This window comes from Strongylocentrotus purpuratus, unplaced genomic scaffold, assembly GCF_000002235.5.
Source record: "Strongylocentrotus purpuratus isolate Spur 01 unplaced genomic scaffold, Spur_5.0 spur5_scaffold_18, whole genome shotgun sequence".
NCBI classification, from domain to species: domain Eukaryota; kingdom Metazoa; phylum Echinodermata; class Echinoidea; order Camarodonta; family Strongylocentrotidae; genus Strongylocentrotus; species Strongylocentrotus purpuratus.
This window is the reverse complement of record NW_022145603.1, coordinates 26,740,343-26,764,589: the sequence shown is the minus strand read 5'-3', so window position 1 is coordinate 26,764,589 and position 24,247 is coordinate 26,740,343. Positions and strand designations below refer to the sequence as shown.

Below are 24,247 nucleotides of genomic sequence, written 5' to 3'. Positions count from 1 at the left end.
AATCTAGAAAACTACGGTAAGCGCACAAATCTTGAATATAGGTATTTAGTTCTATATCAATACATATAACTTTTGAACTTTTTCCTCAGGAACAACTCCAGGAACAACACCTGGAACAACTCTAGCTACAACACCTGTGACAACGCCAGCTACAACACCTGGAACAACACCAGGCACTACACCAGGTACTACATCAGGCACAACACTAGGTTAGGTCAAGTTTTGTTTGGGGTTTAAAGCTAGACACACTACTGTACTTTCAAGGAGTTGAGTTCTCTGAATGTCATGCGGTCATTGCCTCTGTAAGAAGTTTGAACAATTGTCACACCTAATATATGTCATTTCCAAAGCCAAACAGCAACTGATAATCTAGAAAACTACGGTAAGCGCACAAATCTTGAATATAGGTATTTCTATATCAATACATATAACTTTTGAACTTTTTCCTCAGGAACAACTCCAGGAACAACACCTGGAACAACTCTAGCTACAACACCTGCAACAACGCCAGCTACAACACCTGGAACAACACCTGGAACAACACCTGGAACAACGCCAGCTACAACACTTCGAACAACACCGGGAACCACACCAGGTACTACACCAGGCACAACATCAGGTTAGGTCAAGTTTTGTTTGCGTTATGAAGCTATAGACGCACTATGGTACTCTAAAGGATTTGAGTTCTCTAGGGTGCGAAGGTCAATGTAAAAAGGCGAATTTATCTGAAATGATTCTTAGGGAGTGGATGATGTGCACTGTTATGTGCGGAATATTATTTGAATTCAGTGACTGGGGAAATAATAATGTGTGTGTAGTTATGGTTTCGGCTGATATTCTGTTTCTGAAAGACCTTCTTTCTTTTTTTTAAAGAAAAATATAGCTTGTTTTTTCATGTGCCACGGTTTGAGTGTGTGTATTGCGTACGTTGAATGGCTGCAAGATCAAGCAGCTAATTTGTATTCACATTTTGTACAGATATTCCGCGTATTGCACTGACGCTGCATACATTGCCATGGTAAGGCCGTGCGAGCGCCTGTTAAGGGTACAGATTTATATTTTCAAATGTTGGCAGGTATAAACAAAATAATTTTATTGGGATATTCTTTCTCATGATTGCACTCACAGAGGAGGTGAATCCTTGCAGTGATGTTCCATGTCTGAATGGAGGAACATGTACCAACCTGATAGAGACCTACACCTGCATCTGTGGGGGATCCTTCATGGGCAGGAACTGTGAAATAGGTAAGTGCTAGCTATCAAATAGAAATTTATTGAAATGGTTTCTAATCGGTGATTTCCACAATTACAATATTCTGATAGACATTTTTTTTTTTTTAATTTTGCATAATTGTCAAAAAATACCAATGCTGTAACAAAACTAGTGGATTTAATAGTTTGCTTTTTTTATTTTCCATTTGGAGAAATATTAGCTAACTATTTAAATTGTTTAGTTGATGCACCTCTGCAGTGGGTTTTCAACATTTTCTACTGAAGAAATGCAGCAGGTTCTTCCACTCGACAAGGGTGCACAGTTAGTTCTTATATGTATACAAACTACATTACATCCTTTTATAGGGGCAGAGCATGTGAAAAAACTCACAATTCGATATACGAAAAGCCAATATTAGAACTTATGATCTTATACACTCAGAATCCAGATCATAATGAAGTACTGAAAATTCACCCAACCCTCTTTTATTTGTATTTAAAGAGTATGGCATCTGCTACGCATCTGGTGATCCTCACTACAAGACATTTGATGATCTTAGGTATGACTTCCAGGGCAATTGTTCCTACATTCTCACTCAAGATTGCTCCACAGCTGACCCACTCTTCAAAGTGATCGTCTCAAATAGAAAGATATCCCAAACAGCTTCAGTGTCAATCACGTATGATGTTACAATCATCCTGAATCAAACGGTGTGTACTCATGTCATGTTGTTGTCTTGGAGCATTTGCTTTATGATCCTTCGTTTGTTGTAGATTAATTGGGTTGTATACATTTTTTTCAGGCAAGTTGTGGCAGAGTTTAGACTACACAATATTACATTAAGATAAACATATACACTGGGCATGCAAATCTGGGAATATCATCATATAAATAACAGTATATCATTTATTCCTATTCCTAGTGCAGTCTAAGCCGATACCGCCAAGTATGTGGCATATAGCGCCTTTTCCAAAATACTATTCAATTTGCTCCACTGCATTGTAATATTCTTTTAAATAAAGTGTATCTCTTCTGTACGCACATTTCTATGACCTACTCATAAAGGTGAGAAAAAAAAATGTATAACTGATTCCTGTATTAATATCATGCAAATCTTCCAGATTGTTTTCTCTACACCATGATTTGACTGTGGAGAAAGATTTGTGAACATAGCTCTTGAAGCGCCCCAAGCTTGTCGATAAAGTGACTACCGTTTAAAGATTACAGACATTATTTTGATTACGATTCATGCTTTGACTCTAAATGAAATTGGTTTTCAGGAGATATACTTAGGACCCGACCTTGCTGTAAGCGTGGATGATGTCATTGTCAATCTCCCATCTGAAAGACCTGGCATCAGGATTTCTCTTAGTGGCATCAATGTGGTAAGGCAACCGGCACCAGTGGAGTTATCTTAAAACTTATTCAACTTCTAAGTTTTATCCGTCTCTCTCTCTCTCTCTCTCACTCTCTAACTCTCTCGATCTCTTTTTAATGTTGAGTCTTGTGCATTATTTGAGCTGTCCCCCCTGTGCGGTATTTTCTTCCAAATTTGTTCAGATATCTATTAGATAAATGAGGGATTCGATTTTTAAGAACAATAAAATATTGAAAGTATCGATTATTTGACATCATATTATCAGGTCCTGCTGTATAGTAAAATTTAAAGAATGGATAGAAACTTTAATTTCTAATCTGCAAGTGATAATTTCATTTCTATATACCGGTAGGATGCCTATTTTCACTCGATAACAGTATTGAGTCGATGACCTGAGAGTTGCCCCCAGGACACACAATTGCTTTGGCTTCATTTCAGTCAAGATCCAGGGTTAGGATACAGGTTCTGATTTGGTCTTATATTAGATTCAGAGTTAGGCCTAGAATTAGTAATAGTTTATGGTCCAAGGTTGGAGTTTGAAATTCAGTTTGTGTAAGAAATCGATCCTGGAGCAATTGTCTCGGAAGCATGTGTCATAGAACCATGAAAACAATTTGTTTCAATGTCACATTACAGCAAGTAGTAGCAGATGTCGGCCTTTATGTGCGATGGGATGGTAACAGCAGAGTGGAGGTCAAAGTGACATCCGACTTCAAGGACAATACCTGTGGTCTATGTGGAAACTACAATGGAATTGGTACCCAAGAGGATGAGTTTCTTACACCAACAGGAAATTCGGTAAGTAAATGGATGCTTCCATAGTTGCCATACATTATGTGCATGTATAAATTAAGCCAGAAAGAAAACTAACAATTAAAACTGATATTATAATCTCAGATTGCAGTTTCCTTTCTTGCTCTCCTTATGACCTGTTGTATTATTTTATGAACAAGCTGTATTGCAGATCTTGAATTCCATTATGAGGATACACAAACGAATGATATGTTGAATCAGAGGGAACAGAGTTAATATTCTTGTACTCCAGCCCCTGTTTTAGTGATGGAATATTAGCAAAACCTTCTCGGATATTTTTCACACATGTGTTGTATATGAATTCAATATCTTGATGTATTGCTTTGTGAGATTATGTTCTCATTATGGAGAATCTATTGTTATCTTTACTTTTCAATGGTTTATACACCTGATACTTCTCTTTCAATATTGGTGTTTTTCTGAAAAAATGTCGAAAGTATATAACTAAGAATTTATAAGCCTTGGTTTCCAACGAGGCAGCATTGGGGATTATCTGGGAAGCTCACAATGATGCACTTTGGTGTTCTGGATTTTATTATTCAAATTTCAAAAAATGTATATTATTGTTATTGTTTTTTTAAAAAACTATATGTGTTTAATGTGCCAGCAGCTGGAAGCGATTTTAGTTTAAGTGCTCCAAAGAGTCTAGTTGTTATCATAGTTTATATGACTTGTGGTGATAGGTGTCAAAGGAGGCAGACATTGGAAACAGCTGGGAATAGCTTGAGTGCTAAACAGTTTGTGTTTTTATCTTGTTTTATTTACAATCTACAAACCCTAAGTATTCACAGAGGCAGCATTTGGTAAAAGCTGGATTACAATGATCCAGAGTGTGTGCCTCAGGAAGATAAAACAGACACATGTTCGCGCCTTCTTCCTTGTAATACAAGTTCTTAAATTATATTTATTTTCCTACCTATCAGTAAATTGTATTGTTTGATCAGATGCCAAATATGTTGTCAAATTGAAAGGAAGAAAATAAATGGTCATTTGAATTGAATTGAATTGAGTGCTTCAGAGTTTTTATCATATTTCATTTGATTTCTGAACATAGGTGTCCAATGAGGCGGCATTTGGCAACAGCTGGGAGGCTTGCGATGATTCAGATTGTGTACCTCAAGAAGACGAAACCAATCCTTGCTCAAGTGCTACAGAGTCTGTGGTTCTTGGAGCCGAAAGCAAGTGTGATATCATCAAAAGTGCTGCAGGTAAAGAATAAAACAAATTAAAAAATGGTGTGAACAAATAGACTTTATCATTGAATTAATGCCCTGTTGGCACTCGAAAGATGAATTATGGATACATTTTGCTATATTTATACTTTCGATACCCAACGGTGCTATAATGATTTTTGGTAAAAATATCAACAACAAAAAGAAAAATAATGATATGTGAGAAAAAAATGATACAGATGTGGCATTGATTGTTACACTTATTCTAATTGTGATTGTAAGCATTTTATTTGCAAAATCTATTATTCACATAGTTGGATATAATGCTGTAAACAAGAAAGAACCAGTATTCAGTCAGGTTTTCCGATATGTTATTACAATATTCCTGTTTTCATTGCTTTTAATCTCCAATACAGTTTGATATAACTTAATTTGTCTTCATTGCTGTAAGTACAAGATACTGTATGATGGATTCTCATATTCTTGTAATGTGATGAAGACATGATACATGTATGGTACATCTCAATTTATGAAGATGTGTGCTGTTCTGAATTATGAAATTGAGACATGTACAGTTTCTCAACTTAAAATACTTATTTTTTTGTCAGTAGTATTACTTAAGTGCTATTTCGTCACCCTGTCCTCTGAATCTTGCAGGTTTTACCGAGTGCTTTGCTGTATTAGATCCCACCCCATACTTCGGAGACTGTGTCTATGATGTCTGTGCGTCCCCTGATGACGGCGATACTGCACTCTGTAACGCTTTGGCATCTTACACTCAAGCATGCAGATACCTCTATGTTGATGTCCCTTCTTGGAGGAATGAAACACTTTGTCGTAAGAATCAAGACTTTAATTGTTGAAAAGTTACTCAGAAAGCAATATTTGTACACTCCTGATAGTTTTATCGAAGTTACTTCTTAGATATGGTGGAATTAGGTATTGATGAAAGCAAACAAATCTCCTACTTTATCAAAATTGTCTTTGGCATGATAAGTATTTTATAATAGGCAATTGAATTCATTTAGCAAATTTCCATGTATGATTTATGGATAGTAAATTATTGAATTGAATTGAAAAGAAATCACCTTTAGAGATCCAAGTGAAGGCAAGCTGTAAGAATGATGGAGCAAGTGATGAATCCTAAATGTGCAAATCCCAAGAAGACAAACAGGCTCAATAATAGTAGGGGTCTCAACATTTCCTGTCCAACTTATAGATGTCTCTGCAGGGCCAAGATTAGCCTTCCATAAATGAGACTCTCAAACCAACTTAAGGAGTAACTTGATATCCTGAAAAATGAGATGACAACCACCAATCATCTATCCCAATCTGCTTTTTTCTCTGCATGGTTGCTTTCTTGCCACAGGTGCAATGTTGCACAAAAAACAATAAGAACCAATTTACAGAACGATGGATTTGTGCAACACATTGGCTTTGCAAAATTACCTATTTCTAGTTGGTCTTGATTTGCTCAATGACGACCTTTTTAACACCGGCATTGACTAATCTTACACTGGAAACAGTAAGATATTCTTGAAGCATCTATCTCATGATAAATACAATCTGGCATAAGGATGAACATTTTGTGCCATATAGAGACAATCCATGTCTAATCTTTATCCCTATCCTTTCTTGCTATCCCTGTCCAGCCCTGACCTGTCCATCAAACAGTATCTACGGTAACTGCATCTCCGCCTGTCCACGCACCTGCTGGGATTACCAAGACCCTGATCCCCCCTGTCACGACCTCTGTGTTGAGGGGTGTGCATGTGATGAGGGATTCGTCCTGGAGAATCTGCAGTGTGTACCAGAGAGCCAGTGCGGATGTGTAACAGATGGATTCTATCTCACAGTAAGTTAATCTTGGAATATTTTAATCATGTTGTGTATTTTTTTTGTTTTACCTACCTCTAGTTTATTTACAGTTACAGTAATACTGTGAATTGTTTGATAGATTTCACTGTTATGTATATAAGGATATCACTACTAAAATCGAATTACAAGTGTTTTTTATGTTTTGATAATGATGTAATGCAACTGATCTGCATAGAGATAGTATATTAACGCCATGTCATTGGCTTTTGTGATAAGTGTCATTGTCTCTTACTATATAGATTATAATTCAGGTTGACATCTACCCAAAATATATATTGAATTGAAAGTGAAACCTTATTTAAAAATTGAAATAACTGCATGAAATATAACAGGAGAAGCTGCATTCATACTTTTTACGGCCTACGGCTAATACTCATTATCAAAATGCAATTTCACTTGTGACATTTTGAGAATGAAAGCTAATGAGAAAAAAAATCAGTGAATTCCCTGTTTGCTGACTTTCTCCCTTTCTCTCTTCCCACTCCATATCCCTGCTTCTGTGTTTCCTGTAAATAGGTTGGCAGTAGTATGCTTACTCCAGACTGCACAGAATACTGCGAGTGCAACGCAGGAGGTAGTATCAACTGCACTCAAGTATCCTGCGATCCTAGCGCATCTTGTGGAGTGGAGGATGGAGAAACAAGCTGCATATGCAACGCTGGCTATGAAACTGTGGGCAATGCATTCGACTGTACAGGTAGGTTGTTTTCTGTTTCAACACTTTTACTTTAGACTGCACAGGGTGACCTGACGTGTGCTCCCATGGCACTCGCTCCAGGTTTCATTCAATCAGAAATATAGGGTTAGGGTTGCCATTGGTTCGTTCTGAGGTTCATGTGGTTATTGCCTCTGTAAGCAGCTTTGAGCATTTGTCACACCTGATATTTGGCATTTCCAATGTCAAACAGCAACTGATAACCCAGTAAATTAAGCGCAGAAATCTTGAATATAGGTATTTAGTTCTAATTCTATATTAATACATATAACATTTAATTACACCAGGTACTACACCTGGCATAACACCAGGTTAGGTCAAGTTTTATTTAGGGTTTAAAGCTAGCCACAGTATTGTACTTTCAAGGATTTGGGTTCTCTGAATGCTAGTGGTTATTGCCTTTGTAAGCAGCTTTGGGCATATATCATTTCCAATGTCAAACAGCAACTGATAACCATATAAAATTAATTGCAAAAAATCTTAAATATAGGTATAAAATTCTTTAGTAATGAATATAACATTTATTTTTCCCTCAGGAACAACAACTTCAATGGGAATGATGACTTCATCTGACTTATCTTCTACCGTAGGAATGATGTCTTCATCTGAAACGTCATCTTCAATGGGAATGATGACTTCATCTGAAACGTCACCTTCAATGGGAATGATGACTTCATCTGACTTATCTTCTACCATGGGAATGATGTCTTTATCTGAAACGTCAACTTCAATGTTAATGATGACTTCATCTGACTTATCTTCTACCGTGGGAATGATGTCTTCATCTGAAACGTCACCCTCAATGATAATGATGACTTCATCTGACTTATCTTCTACCATGGGAATGATGTCTTTATCTGAAACGTCAACTTCAATGTTAATGATGACTTCATCTGACTTATCTTCTACCGTGGGAATGATGTCTTCATCTGAAACGTCACCCTCAATGATAATGATGACTTCATCTGACTTATCGTCTACTGCAACAACACCACTTACAACACCAGTTACAACACAAGGAACAACCCCTGGAACGACACCCGGAACAACACCTGTGACAACGCCAGCTACAACAACTGGAACAACGCCTGGAACGACTCTCAGAACAACACCCGGAACAACACCTAGAACAACACCTGTGACAACTCCAGCTACCACACCAGGAACAACGCCTGGAACGACATCCGGAACAACACCTGGAACAACACCTGTGACAACGCCAGCTACAACACCTGGAACAACACCTGGAACAACACCAGGCACAACACTAGGTACCACACCAGGCACAACACCAGGTTAGGTCAAGATTTGTTTGGGGTTTAAAGCTAGACACACTATTCTACTTTCAAGGAGTTGGGTTCTCTGAATGTCATGCGGTCATTGCCTCTATAAGAAGTTTGAACATTTGTCACACCTAATATATGTCATTTCTAATGCCAAACAGCAACTAATAATCAAGTAAACTAAGCACACAAATCTTGAATATAGGTATTTAGTTCAATATCAATAATCAATTTTGATTTTTCTCCTCAGGAACAACTCCAGGAACAACACCTGGAACAACTCCAGCTACAACACCAGCTACAACACCAGGACCAACACCAGGAACGACACCCGGAACAACACCTGGAACAACACCTGTGACAACGACAGCTACAACAACTGGAACAACGCCTGGAACGACACCCGGAACAACACCTGGAACAACACCTGTGACAACTCCAACTACAACACCAGGAACAACGCCTGTAACGACACCCGGAACAACACCAGGTACTACACCAGGCACAACACCAGGTTAGGTCAACTTTCGTTTGGGGTTTAAAGCTAGACACACTACTGTACTTTCAAGGAGGTGGGTTATCTGAATGTCATGTGGTCATTGCCTCTGTAAGAAGTTTGAACATTTGTCACACCTAATATATGTCATTTCTAATGCCAAACAGCAACTAATAATCAAGTAAACTAAGCACACAAATCATGAATATAGGTATTTAGTTCTATATCAATTATCAATTTTGATTTTTCTCCTCAGAAACAACTCCAGGAACAACACCTGGAACAACTCCAGCTACAACACCAGCTACAACACCAGCTACAACACCAGGAACAACGCCAGGAACGACACCTGGAACGACACCTGGAACAACACCTGTGACAACGACAGCTACAACAACTGGAACAACGCCTGGAACGACACCCGGAACAACACCTGGAACAACACCTGTGACAACTCCAGCTACAACACCAGGAACAACGCCTGGAACGACACCCGGAACAACACCCGGAACAACACCTGTGACAACGCCAGCTACAACACCTGGAACAACACCTGGAACAACACTAGGTACTACACCAGGCACAACACCAGGTAAGTTCAAGTTTTGTTTGGGGTTTAAAGCTAAACACACTACTGTACTGTCAAGGAGTTGGGTTCTCTGAATGTCATGTGGTCATTGCCTCTGTAGGAAGTTTGAACATTTGTCACACCTAATATATGTCATTTCCAATGCCAAACAGCAACTGATAATCAAGTAAACTAAGCACAGAAATCTTGAGTATAGGTGGAAAGTTTTTTAGTAATGAATAAAACAATTATTCTTTCCCTCAGGAACAACTCCAGGAACAACACCTGGAACAACTCCAGCTACAACACCAGCTACAACACCAGGAACAACGCCAGGAACGACACCCGGAACAACACCTGGAACAACACCTGTGACAACGCCAGCTACAACACCTGGAACAACACCTGGAACAACACCAGGCACAACACTAGGTACCACACCAGGCACAACACCAGGTTAGGTCAAGATTTGTTTGGGGTTTAAAGCTAGACACACTATTCTACTTTCAAGGAGTTGGGTTCTCTGAATGTCATGCGGTCATTGCCTCTATAAGAAGTTTGAACAAATGTCACACCTAATATATGTCATTTCCAATGCCAAATAGCAACTGATAATCACGTAAACTAAGCGCAGAAATCTTGAATATAGGTGGAAAGTTTTTATGCCTCCGTTACGAAGTAGCCGGAGGCATTATGTTTTCGGGTTGTCCGTCCGTCCGTCCGTCCGTCCGTCCGTCCGTACGTCTGTACGTACGTCTGTACGTACGTCCCGTTCTCGTGATCACGTTATCTGAAGAACGGATCAATGGATTCCTACCAAACTTTGGTCATATATGTATCTAGCAAAGTCGATGAACTGATTAGATTTTGGGGTCACGAGGTCAAAGGTCAAAGGTCACAGGGCTCATTATGTATGCAAAAACAGCTCGTGATCGCGTTATCTGAAGAACCGATGGATGGATTCCTGCCAAACTTTGGTCATGTATGTATCTTGTAGAGTCGATGAACTGATTAGATTTTGGGGTCACGAGGTCAAAGGTCAAAGGTCACAGGGCTCATTATGTATGCAAAACGGCTCGTGATCGCGTTATCTGAAGAACCGATAGATGGATTCCTGCCAAACTTTGGTCATGTATGTATCTTGCAGAGCCAATGAACTGATTAGATTTTGGGGTCACGAGGTCAAAGGTCAAAGGTCACAGGGCTCATTATGTATGCAAAAACAGCTTGTGATCGCGTTATCTCAAGAACCGATTGGTGGATTCCTGCCAAACTTAGGTCATGTATGTTACTTGCAGAGCCGATGAACTTATTAGATTTTGGGTAACGAGGTCAAAGGTCAAAGGTCACAGCGCCCATTATGTATGCAAAAACAGCTTGTGATCGCGTTATCATTAGAACAGATTGATGGATTCCTGCCAAACTTAGATCATTTATGTATCTTGCAGAGCCAATGAACTGTGTAGATTCTTGGTTCATAAGGTCCAAGGTCATGGGCTCATTATGTATGCAAAAATAGCTTGTGAACGCATTCTCATTAGAACTGACAGATGGATTACTATTTAACTCTGGATATCTTGCAGAGCCAATGAGCTGAGTAGATATTAGGATCATGAGGTCAAAGTTCAAAGGGTCATATATGTATATGAGAAATTGTTTGTAATCACGATATTCTGAGAACCTGTTAATGGATTACAATTGAACTTGAATTTGAAAAATTTCTTCTGTTTTGGTTTGTAAAATTGCTCTATGACGGAGGCATCATTTTCGACTGCGCGCAGTCGAATTCCATCTAGTTTAGTAATGAATAAAACAATTATTCTTTCCCTCAGGAACAACTCCAGCTACAACACCAGCTACAACACCAGGAACAACGCCAGGAACGACACCCGGAACAACACCTGGAACAACACCTGTGACAACGCCAGCTACAACACCTGGAACAACACCTGGAACAACACCAGGCACAACACTAGGTACCACACCAGGCACAACACCAGGTTAGGTCAAGATTTGTTTGGGGTTTAAAGCTAGACACACTATTCTACTTTCAAGGAGTTGGGTTCTCTGAATGTCATGCGGTCATTGCCTCTATAAGAAGTTTGAACAAATGTCACACCTAATATATGTCATTTCCAATGCCAAATAGCAACTGATAATCACGTAAACTAAGCGCAGAAATCTTGAATATAGGTGGAAAGTTTTTTAGTAATGAATAAAACAATTATTCTTTCCCTCAGGAACAACTCCAGCTACAACACCAGCTACAACACCAGGAACAACGCCAGGAACAACACCCGGAACAACACCTGGAACAACACCTGTGACAACGCCAGCTACAACACCTGGAACAACACCTGGAACAACACCAGGCACAACACTAGGTACCACACCAGGCACAACACCAGGTTAGGTCAAGTTTTGTTTGGGGTTTAAAGCTACACACACTACTGTACTTTCAAGGAGTTGGGTTCTCTGAATGTCATGCGGTCATTGCCTCTGTAAGAAGTTTGAACAATTGTCTCACCTAATATATGTCTTTTCCAATGCCAAACAGCAACTGATAATCAAGTAAAGTAAGCGCACAAATCTTGAATATAGGTATTTGGTTCTATATCAATGCATTTTGAATTTTTTCCTCATGAACAACTCCAGGAACAACACCTGGAACAACTCTAGCTACAACACCTGCAACAACACCTGCAACAACGCCAGCTACAACACCTGGAACAACGCCTGGAACAACGCCAGCTACAACACTTGGAACAACACTGGGAACCACACCAGGTACTACACCAGGCACAACACCAGGTTAGGTCAAGTTTTGTTAGCGCTATGAAGCTAGACACATGATGGTACTTTATAGGATTTGGGTTCTTTAAATCATTAGGGTGCGAAGGTCAATGTAAAAAGGCGACTATATCTGAAATGATTCTTAGGGAGTGGATGATGTGCACTGTTATGTGCGAAATATTATTTGAATTCAGTGACTGGGGAAATAATGCTGTTAGCGCCTTGATCGGTTGTGTGTGGGGTAAGGGTTTTGGCTACACTTTTGTCTCAGGTTAGGTTTAGAATTAAGGTTAGGTTATGGTTTAGGTGGCAATATGGGTTTCTGCGCAATTAATTCAGTGACTGGGGTAATAATGCTGTTAGCTCCTTGGTCGGTTGGGTGTGGGGTTAGGGTCTTGGCTACAGTTGTTAGGTTATGGTTAAGGTTGCAATTAGGGTTTCCGGGCAGTTATTATTATTATGATGATGATGATAATGATGATGATTATTATCGTTGTCATTATATCTACTAATCATCATTACTATTATTCATTAATATCATTATTTACTGATTTCTTCCTTCAATTTCAGATGTTTTGATTTCTATTGACATCACCTTCAATAACACATACCAGATTGATCTCGCGAACTCATCGTCTTCTGCGTTCATCAATTTGGCCAATGCTCTGTGCAACCGCGTGAGTTTTTTTAACACATTTTAACCTCTCAATTTCAGTTGCAGTTTATTGTTACATTTTCGATATACATTTTAAGTTAAACAATAATTTCACAAACCAAATGGAGACAAAAATCAGAAAGTGAGTACCTCATATCAATTTGTCTGAATGCATTGACTAAAAGTTTGAACTAAAAAGAAGATTGAATTGGAAAAGAAGAGTGAAATATGGAGTGGCCAATGTAGAAAGCAATGCCTGTGTGTTTAATATACCGGTAGGCCCCAAATTGTTGTAAATTTCATCCCAAAAATTGTTTGTTTTAAGGGACGAATAATTAATGACAATCACAGCAATATAATTTGTGTTCGAAAAAAGGGCAATGATAAAGTCATTTTTATCACAACAATGTAACAAATTAATTTGTTATAATAAAATTGCTTTACCTGTACAAACTTGCATTACCTACATACATTTGCATTACTTGTACATGAAAATATTGCAACAGAACTTGCCTGACGTATTTTGATTTGATTTTGTTTGATTGTGTTTACTATGTTCATATCTATCATCATAGGTTTATAAATTCACATGACAATATATAGGATGACCCCACCTCCCCCAAAACGCACATGTGATCTGTAATTTATTTTTATGCCTCCGTTACGAAGTAGCCGGAGGCATTATGTTTTAGGGTTGTCCGTCCGTACGTCCCGTTCTCGTGATTGCGCTATCTCAAGAACCGATTGATGGATTCCTGCCAAACTTGGGTCATGTATGTATCTGACCAGTGGCGGATCCAGGGGGGGGGGGGGAAATCATGTAAAAACAGGTGAATTTTACCCTTTTTTGGGGTTGGGCCCCCCCCCCCTGGCGCTCAAGGGGGGGATGCAAGTTTTTAAATTTTCGAGGACCAAAAAATATAAAATGTGCTCACTACTCCCCCCCCCCCCCCCCCCCCCCCCCCCCCCCCCCCCCCACTGAGCGAATTTTTCGGCCGGCGCGATTTTCAAATTTTCGGGAGCAAAAAAAAAAAAAAGTTGGGCCCCCTCCCCTAAGAAATCCTGGATCCGCGCCTGTATCTGACAGAGCTAATGAGCTGATTAGATTTCGGGGTCACGAAGTCAAAGGTCAAAGGTGACAGTGGTCATTATGTATGCAAAAATAGCTTGTGATCACATTATCAATAGAACTGATAGACGGATTACCGTCAATCTCTAAACATGTATTTATCTTGCAGAGCCGGATGAACCAAGTAGATTTTGGGGTCTTGAGGTCAAAGATAAAAGGGGCATACATGTATATGGAAAATAGCTTGTAATCACGATATTCTGAGAACCTGTTAATGGATTACAATTAAACTTGATTTTGAAAAATTGCTTCTGTTTTGGTTTGTGAAATCGCTCTATGGCGGAGTCGAAGTTCGCAGTCGAAGTTCCATCTAGTTTAATTTTTTTTTATTGGGGGGAAAGATTTCCAAATGAAATGATAGCAAGATCGTCAATTTGCTTCTTTGCAACAGAAGTGATGCTTAAACAAAAAAGAAATGTGCCTATATGACAGCTTCCCACACAATCAGCTGTGGTGTGAGTGTTGTCGTCATGTTTCAACCATTAGTGAATAAAGATATGAGTTTCTTCTAAATTGACATATTAAGAAAGAATGAGAAAGTAAACAAAATATTTTCCACCTCTACCAGAAATCAAAATTCTCTTAAATAAAATTTCCTTGGATAGAAATGGAACTCGGTGTAAACAATGATGCAAACAATAAATCGGCTACCATGCAATGAGCATGCTGTACTAAAGTTTAGTAGCGTTCTTCAAAAAATGAAATACAATTTCATTCTCACTCTCACAAAGTCTGAAAATTCGCCATTCAATGAATAATGAATACTAATAATCATAATACAATTTTTAGACCTTATGTATGGTAGAAAAAATAGGCAATCGATGAACTTGGAATTAGACTAACTGGTTATTAGACTAAATGGAGATTAGACAAACTGATTATCGGACCATAGACGAACTGGTTGTAGACCCAATGGCAACTCAATACGCGCCAGTTTGCTGGCGTGGGTATTGAAATGCACAACCCGCATGTTTTCCTTCCCGACCAAGATAGCTCAACCTGGCTAGTAAATATTAATACTTGTTGTAAATATATACATGTACTATAAAAATATATGAAACTGATAAGAAATGGAAACATAACTCTTTAACTTAAAACGAAAAGATCGTGAGTTATCAGGTTATGCAAAACTTTAGTGACTATTGTTTAGCTTTTGGGGTGTTTTTTTCCCTATACAGTTGATCGAGTATTTCGAGAGCCTGACGAATGGCGATATCACATGCGAAGTATTACGGTTCAGAAGCGGCAGTGTACAGGCAGATGTTAACTTGACCTTCCCTGCTAACAACGCCTCTCAGGCACAGAACATCATGAATAATGTCGGAATGGTTACCGCGATGGATATAGGAAACATTATAGTCGACAATGAAACATACTTCCCAACCGCCGTCAGCTCAAATGGTAAGATCAATTTTTTAAACCTATTCCTCACTTTTTGATCTTGGAAGAGTATATCTCGTTTAGGTGTGACGCGGTTAAGGCAGCGTATTTTTTTCTTCCTTGTAATAATAATAATGCAACTGTTTACTTCAGATTTTCGGTATCTGATAACACAGAGCTAAGTGAATTACGGGTAGGACATACGTTGTGCGCAGTTGCCATTCATGTACACGTTATTGAGAGACACTGCCACAGTTTACCTCTTCATACCTAAACAAACCTTTAACAGCCGGGGCATTGTGTCACAAAACCGTCATAATTAAGAACAAGTTCGCCGACATCCCATTGAAATGCGTGTAGATTTTCAATACACACGTTACGTTTTAATGGCATCTCGTTTAACTTGTACTTATGACGTTTCATGAAGCAAGGCTTAGTATTATAATTCAAATACTGAACTTACTTCTTTTTATTTGTACCTGTATGATACTCACTTATCTTACAATTATAATACATGTGAAAGGTAAATTAATATTTTGTTCCCAATGTAATCTTTTGATGACTATAATATACTACTCAGTAATTGATTCATACGACTGCCAATCAATGTGAATGAATTTGAACCATTATTGTTTTTATTGAGTATTTAATTAGCGCCACTTGTGCCAGAGAGGCGTAAAGCGAACTGAGTCACTGCCCTCGGGTCTCTCCTCCCACTACAACGGGTTTCCCCTACTCTTATACGAAAAGTGCAATGGGCTCTTTTCGTGTCAATTTGGCATTTCTTCTCTACACAGGGCTTCCATTTAACATCTTATTCGAGTCGATGAACTGATTAGATTTTGGGGTCACGAGGTCAAGGTCAAAGGTCATGCAGCTCATTATGTATGCAAAAATAGCTTAGAACTGACAGATGGATTACTATTTAACTCAAGACATCTTGCAGAGCCAATGAACTGAGTAGATTTTAGGGTCATGAGGTCAAAGATCAAACGGTCATATATGTATATGAGAAATTGCTTGTAATCACGATATTCTGAGAACCTGTTAATGGATTACAATTGAACTTGAATTAAAAAAAATTCTTTTGTTTTGGTTTGTAAAATCGCTTTATGACGGAGGCATCATTTTCGACTGCATGCAGTCGAAGTTCCATCTAGTTGTCATTGAAAAAAAGCTTTGTGAAATGGGTCCCTGATGTCACTATGTCAAAACAAAGAGATTCAAGAACAACAAAGACATTGGACAAATATTTCTGGTACAATGGCTATTTCTGGTTTCCCTTATTTTATTTCAAAAATTATTTTTGTATTTTTATTCAATGGCAAACTTTAGCAAGATCCTGTAGATGGGGTTGTGCATTTGTATTACCCTGTATTAAACTTCTAGATGTCATTGAGTGTTTGAAACCTCCTGTGGAAGAAAGGTTTTAAGAAAAGGTTGAGTTTTGGGAAAGGATGACAAATAATTTACCTTTTACATTCTTTTTATGCAATTGTGGAAGAGTATCTTGAGAAGGTGTCCTCTGAAAAAGATGGCTAACAATATTCTCTTATTGAAAATGTGACGAGTAATTACGGCTAAGAGTTGCGGACCACATGTTTATGTAGTCCCATATAAACACTTCCGTGTACAGTGCATGTGACTTTTAGCAAGACTGTCAATTTCTTATCAATATGATGATTCCAAAACTACTCAATATACACCAATACTTATTCTGCTACATGATCAACCTTTTACAATCACTTCCACATGCTCTCTTTTGCAATACAATCGCATGTCCAGAACTTAACTTTATCTTTAAATCAAAGATTGCCCGCTGTATTCTTTTTCATCATCCACTGAAAATGAATTTAACCCTTGATTATGTATTATTCAATCACATCTACAATACGTGTAGCCCCGCCTGCACCAATAGAGCCCCTAGTATGTCCCGGGGACCGCGTCTACCTGGAGTGCAACTCTGCATGTCCTGAGTTCTGCGGCCAGTCCTCTGAGATTGCTCTTTGTATTCTGGTCTGTGAGCCAGGCTGTGGCTGCCCAGCAGGAACCGTCCATCTAAGCGAGAACTCCGATGAATGCATTGCTCCAGACGCTTGCCCAGGTATTGATTCACTTAAAGCGGGACTGAACTACTTGTTTCTACTTGCGCCCTCTTTATAGAAAACAATGCCTAAGCGGTACCCGTTGGTCCCCAATGATCCCCTTTTTCTTATGTTAATTGAGAGCTGATTTGATGAGATAACCACCTGTCAGTGACCTTGCAGGGTGGTCTAATCCCTCCTGGCCAAACTAGTGCAGATGGGCTTTAAAATTGGTTTTGATAACCCCATCAAAGTACCCAGGAACTTTTTATTATGCCTCCGTTACGAAGTATCCGGAGGCATTATGTTTTCGGGTTGTCCATCCGTCCGTCCGTCCGTACGTCCGTACGTCCCGTTCTCGTGATCGCGTTATCTGAAGAACCGATTGATGGATTCCTGCCAAACTGTGGTCATGTATGTATCTTGCAGAGCTGATGAACTGATTAGATTTTGGGGTCACGAGGTCAAAGGTCAAAGGTCACAGGGCTCATTATGTATGCAAAAACAGCTCGTGATCGCGTTATCTGAAGAACCGATTGATGGATTCCTGCCAAACTTTGGTCATGTATGTATCAGTCAGACCGCAGCCGGTGCGAAAACCCTCTATTTTACTCAGCACGTATGCAAGAATTTACGTGTCTTGCATACGTAATGAGTAGTGCAGACGGTCTTCCCGATCGGCAGTTTTTGCCTTTATAATTGTTCATTTCTCATGAAATGGGTCTTATTTTAAAGATAAGAAGTTGCGCTCTCTATATACTTATATGACAATCATGTTAGATATATTTTGGAAACAGATATTTCGCCTTGAAAATGGGGTTTTTCGACGATAAATCTATCTAAAGAGTAGGGCTGATTTTCACATAGAAATCATTCTTGCGTCAAGAAGATGTTATAATCAGCATAAAGCATAAATATTTTTCTTTACAATGATATCAAAGTTATTATATTTTACGCTGTACCAAAGTCAGGAACCAAGAAAAATCACGCGAATGTTCATGAATAATTAAAAGAAGTAGTAAATTTTGCCAATGTGATAATAGAGAGTTCTGATTGGTCAACTACGTCAACTACGTCACATATGTTTCGCTTTGGTTTATTAACATTCTGAATACCACATTTTGGTAACCATGCGTTGTGGCGTGCACCTGTAATGCACGTGCGCGCAAGCCGTCTTGACAACAATCTAAGGACCCGAGATCAAATACCTCACCTGCCATGTAGATGATTCTTTTCTACTATATTTCTTTTTTAATCATTTTTCTACTTTTTTTTCGGCTAGTCGATGGCGCGGCGGAGCTCCCTGGAGTTTAATAATCAGTTATGCATTGCCATTGCTCAGACGGCGAGCGTGCACGAGTATGAAATCACACAATTTCGCGCTATCATAAAAAGAACAAATTGGTAATTTCCGGGTTTTTAGGGTCTTAATTACTATGATTATAAAAAGAACATGATTTTGCGTCAATTAGGTTTTGACATATTTTTGATCAGTGACTTTTCATCTTTCGAACGAATCTCGTGGACAAATTGATTTTGTACCAAAGTCAGGAACCAAAAGTGAAATTCCCGGGTCAAAACAGCAGTTGAAATGTTACAAAAATAACGTCAATAAAAGTTGTGAAAAATGATTGTTTACAAATTGCGAAATATGGCAAATTACATATCAAACTGATGCTGAAAATCTCGAGAGTGACTTTCCGTTGCATGCTGCCATGTTGAATGAAGTTAACGACCAAAAACGCAGCTACATGTACACCCCTACAAATCTCACTGAAAATCGCATGGAAATTCAGCAGACGTAAATGTTATGTGATCGCCAGATATCGCTGAATAAAAATCAGCTTTCAGCCTCATTAACGCGTGTGCTGCGATCTGACTGTGTATCTTGCAGAGCCGATGAACTGATTAGATTTGGGGGTCATGAGGTCAAAGGTCAAAGGTCACAGGGCTCATTATGTATGCAAAAACAGCTTGTGATCGCATTATCATTAGAACAGATTGATGGATTCCTGCCAAACTTAGATCATGTATGTATCTTGCAGAGCCAATGAACTGAGTAGATTCTTGGGTCATGGGGTCAAAGGTCAAAGGTCATGGGCTCATTATGTATGCAAAAATAGCTTGTGAACGCATTCTCATTAGAACTGACAGATGGATTACTATTTAACTCAGGACATCTTGCAGAGCCAATGAACTGAGTAGATTTTAGGGTCATGAGGTCAAAGATCAAAGGGTCATATATGTATATGAGAAATTGCTTGTAATCACGATATTCTGAGAACCTGTTAATGGATTACAATTGAACTTGAATTTGAAAAATTTCTTCTGTTTTGGCTTGTAAAATTGCTCTATGACGGAGGCATCATTTTCGACTGCGCGCAGTCGAAGTTCCATCTAGTTTCCTTCTTCTATTTTCTTCTTTAGATTCATCTTTTCAATCTTTTCACTCTTTTATGAGTCTTGTTATGGTTCATACCAGACCAGTAGTAGTAGTAGTATTAGTAACAGTAATACTAGTATAAGTGGTAGTAGTTGTTGTAATGGTAATATAAGAAGAATTTAAAAAGAAGAGGTAGTAATAGTAGTACTTGTAGTAGTAGTAGTAGTAGATGATGTAGTCGGGGTACAAGAAGTGATAATAATCGAAATAAACGGCAACTGATAATCGAGTAAACTATGTGCAGTCATTTTACTATAGGTGTATAGCTCTTTTATAGTATTGCGTTTAACATTTTTTTCCCATCTCAGGAACAACACCTGGAACAACTCCGGGAACGACACCTGGAACAACGCCAGGAACGACACCCGGAACAACACCTGGAACAACACCTGTGACAACACCAGCTTCAACACCTGGAACAACACCTGGAACAACACCAGGTACTACACTAAGCACAACACCAGGTTAGTTCAAGTTTTGTTTGGGGTTTAAAGCTACACACACTACTGAATATAGGTGGAAAGATTTTTAGTAATGAATAAAACATTTATTTTCCCCTCAGAAACAACACCAGGAACAACACCTGGAACAACTCCAGCTACAACACCAGCTACAACACCAGCTACAACACCAGGAACAACACCAGGAACGACACCCAGAACAACACCTGGAACAACACCTGGAACAACACCAGGCACAACACCAGGCACAACACAAGGTTAGGTCAAGTTTTGGTTGGGGTTTAAAGCTAGACACACTACTGTACTTTCAAGGAGTTGGGTTCTCAGAATGTCTTGTGGTCATTGCCTCTGTAAGAAGTTTGAACATTTGTCATGTCCAATGCCAAACAACAACTGATAATCAAGTAAACTAAGCGCAGAAATCTTGAATTTAGGTGCAAAGTTTTGTAGTAATTAATAAAACATTTATTTTTTCCCTCAGGAACAACACCAGCTACAACACCTGGAACAACGCCAGGAACGACACCCGGAACAACACCTGGAACAACACTGGGAACCACACCAACCACTCCCCCACCAGAACTCTATTTCCCATATAGAGATTCTATCCAGGAAACATCTTTCCAGACACCGCTCGATTTCATGACTGTGGAAATAGAAACTGGAATACCTATAGGCGAGAATTCATTGTACTCCTTCCTGACGGTAAGCTCAACTTTTCATTCCTCTTCAATCAAGCCTCATTCAAATATGAAGCGGTATGTGATGATGCATGCAAAGTGTAATCCGCGCTTTAAACTTCTGTATGCTTTGACACATGACTAAGTTAATTCCTGTTTGACCATTATTGCCATTCAATTACATGTTTTTAAAAAACATGCGGCAGTTTATTTTGAGTGGGTTTACCCCGCCGTATCTTAATGAGCCTAATTTACTTTATAGTAATGTAAAAACGTTATGTTGATCGCTGTGTTTGTATATTACAGGGTGCAAAAAAGAAATCTTTAACTTGTCATGAAACAGATTCTTTTTTTGAATAATACCTCCATGCTTTGTCATTCTTTTTCTTCTTGTATTCGCTGGTTGTTTTCAAAGTTAAGGTATAACTCAGAATCAACACTGAACTGGGCTGATTATTAAGGGTATAAACCAGCTTGGAGATAGTTCATGTTTAAAACAAATTACTAAAATATCCACAGATCTTTTAAAATTGAGAAGTCAAGCTTTGTGTAATTTAGAATAATCAAAGTTAAGAGAGGTGCTTGATGAAGTACCTCAATAATTTTCAATTTCAAATTTATTCATGTTTCCAACAAAACATTACAAATCAATTATAAGTATTTAAAACAAATTTAAGAAATACATGTTTGAAACAGAGGGGTCCACTAAAAAGCAATGCTTGTACAAGTGTGAACACCTCAAATGAAACTTAGGAATAATGAGTAATTAAATTAACTAATCTGTAACTACAAAAGGAACTACAAAATAGGGAAAGAAAAAGGGGGATGCCAACAGAGACGAGAAAGGGACAAGACAATACTTTACACGACAAAGATAGAATAATAATAATAGTTTTTTTTTTTTAAATGGTGCTTATAAAGCGCTTACCATGCATGGAAGTCTCTAAGCGCAATAACAAACAAAATACAATGATAAACAATTGCTTATTAAATAAAACAAAAAAGTGCAAATAAACCTACAAATTATAATACATATGAAATATACATCAGTGTGAACAGAGTAAGTTAATCATCAAAAGCAATTTGAATAAATGTGTCTTAAACAAGTTTTCAATTGGTTAACAATCTGACAGTTTTTTAAATTTAAAGGTAATTTGTTTCCAATGTATAGATGAAATTCAAAATATTGGGTTTTATATCTTTAATTATTGTCTGATTTCTGTCTTCTGTCCATCCTTGCGTTTTAGTCAGGTGAGTGCGAGACCTGAAGCTCCAGTATGTACTGAATTTGCTGCTATATTTTTCAATTTGTAGTACCGACCATCTCTTTCATTTTTTTTTTTTGTGTGACAATTTTAGGCCACAACGACAGGAATTATCCATTTTTCCAAGCAACGTCCTACAAGAATGATGCTGACTCAATTTACAAATCCTTCCAGATTCGAGTTAAGAGATCTATACGTATCGGATCCTGCTATTGCCGTGTTTGGGGCACCTGTTGACGCTTATATTGGCAGCCCAAGTTTATATCATGAGGTATGTATGCAGCCCGAGTATATATTATCAGGTATAATATCAGGTAATTCTTTGTGCCACACAAATAAGCTCCCTTCAACGCAGATATCATGAGACATTCATACCAAAAGGCTTGTAGATTTTTTAACTGTCATTATGGAATTGCAAAGCCATTATGTTGCAAAAGGCAATCCTTCTCTCAATTTTGTTTGGAATAGCACATGTGTCAAATGAGCAACTGTGTATATGAGGCAAAGAAAGCACACTATGCGACCCCATTTTTAACACTTTATGTGCCAAGTGGTTTCTTCTCATTTCGAAATTTTATCAAAACATGAACGATGCTTATTCTCAAACAGCTGCATATGGGTTATTATCACAAAGTGTGAGTAAAAAAAAGGTGAACGGTAGGTAATTCATCACCATTGCTAATGATATCTACAATGCCAAATTTTATGTATGAAATTATTAAAACAAAAATTGAAATGTGTTTCCATTTATTCTTCACGTTTCAGTTCCTAATTTTATTTTTTACTATAAAGTAAATTCGAGATCCTGTACAAAATCTACTATTAAAGGCAGCATTTATATTGTTAGATATTTAGAAAGCTTGTTTATAAACATTAATTGGCATAAATTAAACCTTTTTATGCCTCCATTACGAAGTAGCCGGAGGCATTATGTTTTCGGATTGTCCGTCCGTACGTCCGTACATACGTCCCGTTCTCATGATCGCGTTATCTCAAGAACCGACTGATGGATTTCTACCAAACTTTGGTCATGTACGTAACTTGCAGAGCCAATGAATTGATCAGATTTTGGGGTCACGAGGTCAAAGGTCACAGGGCTAAATATGTATGCAAAAATAGCTTGTGATCGCGTTTTCTTAAGAACCGACCGATGGATTCCTACCAAACTGTGGTCATGTATGTAACTTGCAGAGCCAATGAATTGATTAGATTTTGAGGTCAAAGGTCACAGGACTCATTATGTATGCAAAAATAGCTTGTGATCACATTATCATTAGAACAGATGGACAGATTACCATGAAACTCAGGACATGTATGTATCTTGCATTTGGGGTCATGAGGTCAACGATCAAAGGGTCATACATGTATATGAGAAATAGCTTGTAATCACGATATTCTGAGAACCTGTTAATGGATTACATCAAACTTGAATTTGAAAAGAATTCTTTCATTTTGGTTTGTAAAATTGCTCTATGACGGAGGCATCACTTTCGATTCCATCTAGTTCTAGATGGAGCAAAGTGTGATCGAAATACCTAGTCTGTTTGTCATGAGTCTTATATCTAAATGTTAATGCTCATTTTCATGTTTTTCAAGGTGTTCGAAAGCAGAACCCATGCAGGATTTTTCTCAGCACTGAGGAACAGACTAAGAACATTAGAGGCAAGCCCATGGGGCGCGGATAACAATGATGTCATTAATACGCTTAGCACTGCTGTGATGTTTACCTGGAAGGACTTTCAACCTCCCGGTTCAATTGCAGGAGAAGAGGTGAGATAATTCGATCATACGTCAAACTGAATGTTACAAATTCCATGCAAAGTCCATACAAAGGTTAATAT

General features: G+C 38.3%; 2 protein-coding genes across 2 annotated transcripts in view; both read left to right on the top strand.

Moving 5' to 3' along the window:
• Positions 1-522: 522 nt before the first annotated feature.
• Positions 523-15,532, top strand: LOC100892911 (mucin-2). Its single transcript, XM_030988892.1, has 13 exons — positions 523-619; positions 1,129-1,245; positions 1,715-1,923; positions 2,494-2,598; positions 3,228-3,389; positions 4,459-4,612; positions 5,234-5,413; positions 6,229-6,431; positions 6,971-7,151; positions 7,706-8,464; positions 8,703-8,966; positions 12,880-12,986; positions 15,272-15,532. Exons 2-13 carry the CDS (start codon positions 1,224-1,226, stop codon positions 15,530-15,532), a joined length of 2,607 nt encoding a protein of 868 aa, XP_030844752.1. The 5' UTR covers positions 523-619; positions 1,129-1,223.
• A 5,486-nt stretch (positions 15,533-21,018) lies between these two features.
• Positions 21,019-24,247, top strand: part of LOC100890582 (mucin-like protein) — a 46,069-nt gene continuing 42,840 nt past the window's right edge. The window contains exons 1-3 of the mRNA XM_030988891.1: positions 21,019-21,166; positions 22,501-22,677; positions 24,003-24,176. Of these exons, the coding sequence (XP_030844751.1) occupies positions 21,104-21,166; positions 22,501-22,677; positions 24,003-24,176 (414 nt within the window). The 5' untranslated portion in view covers positions 21,019-21,103. The remainder of the gene's footprint in view (positions 21,167-22,500; positions 22,678-24,002; positions 24,177-24,247) is intronic.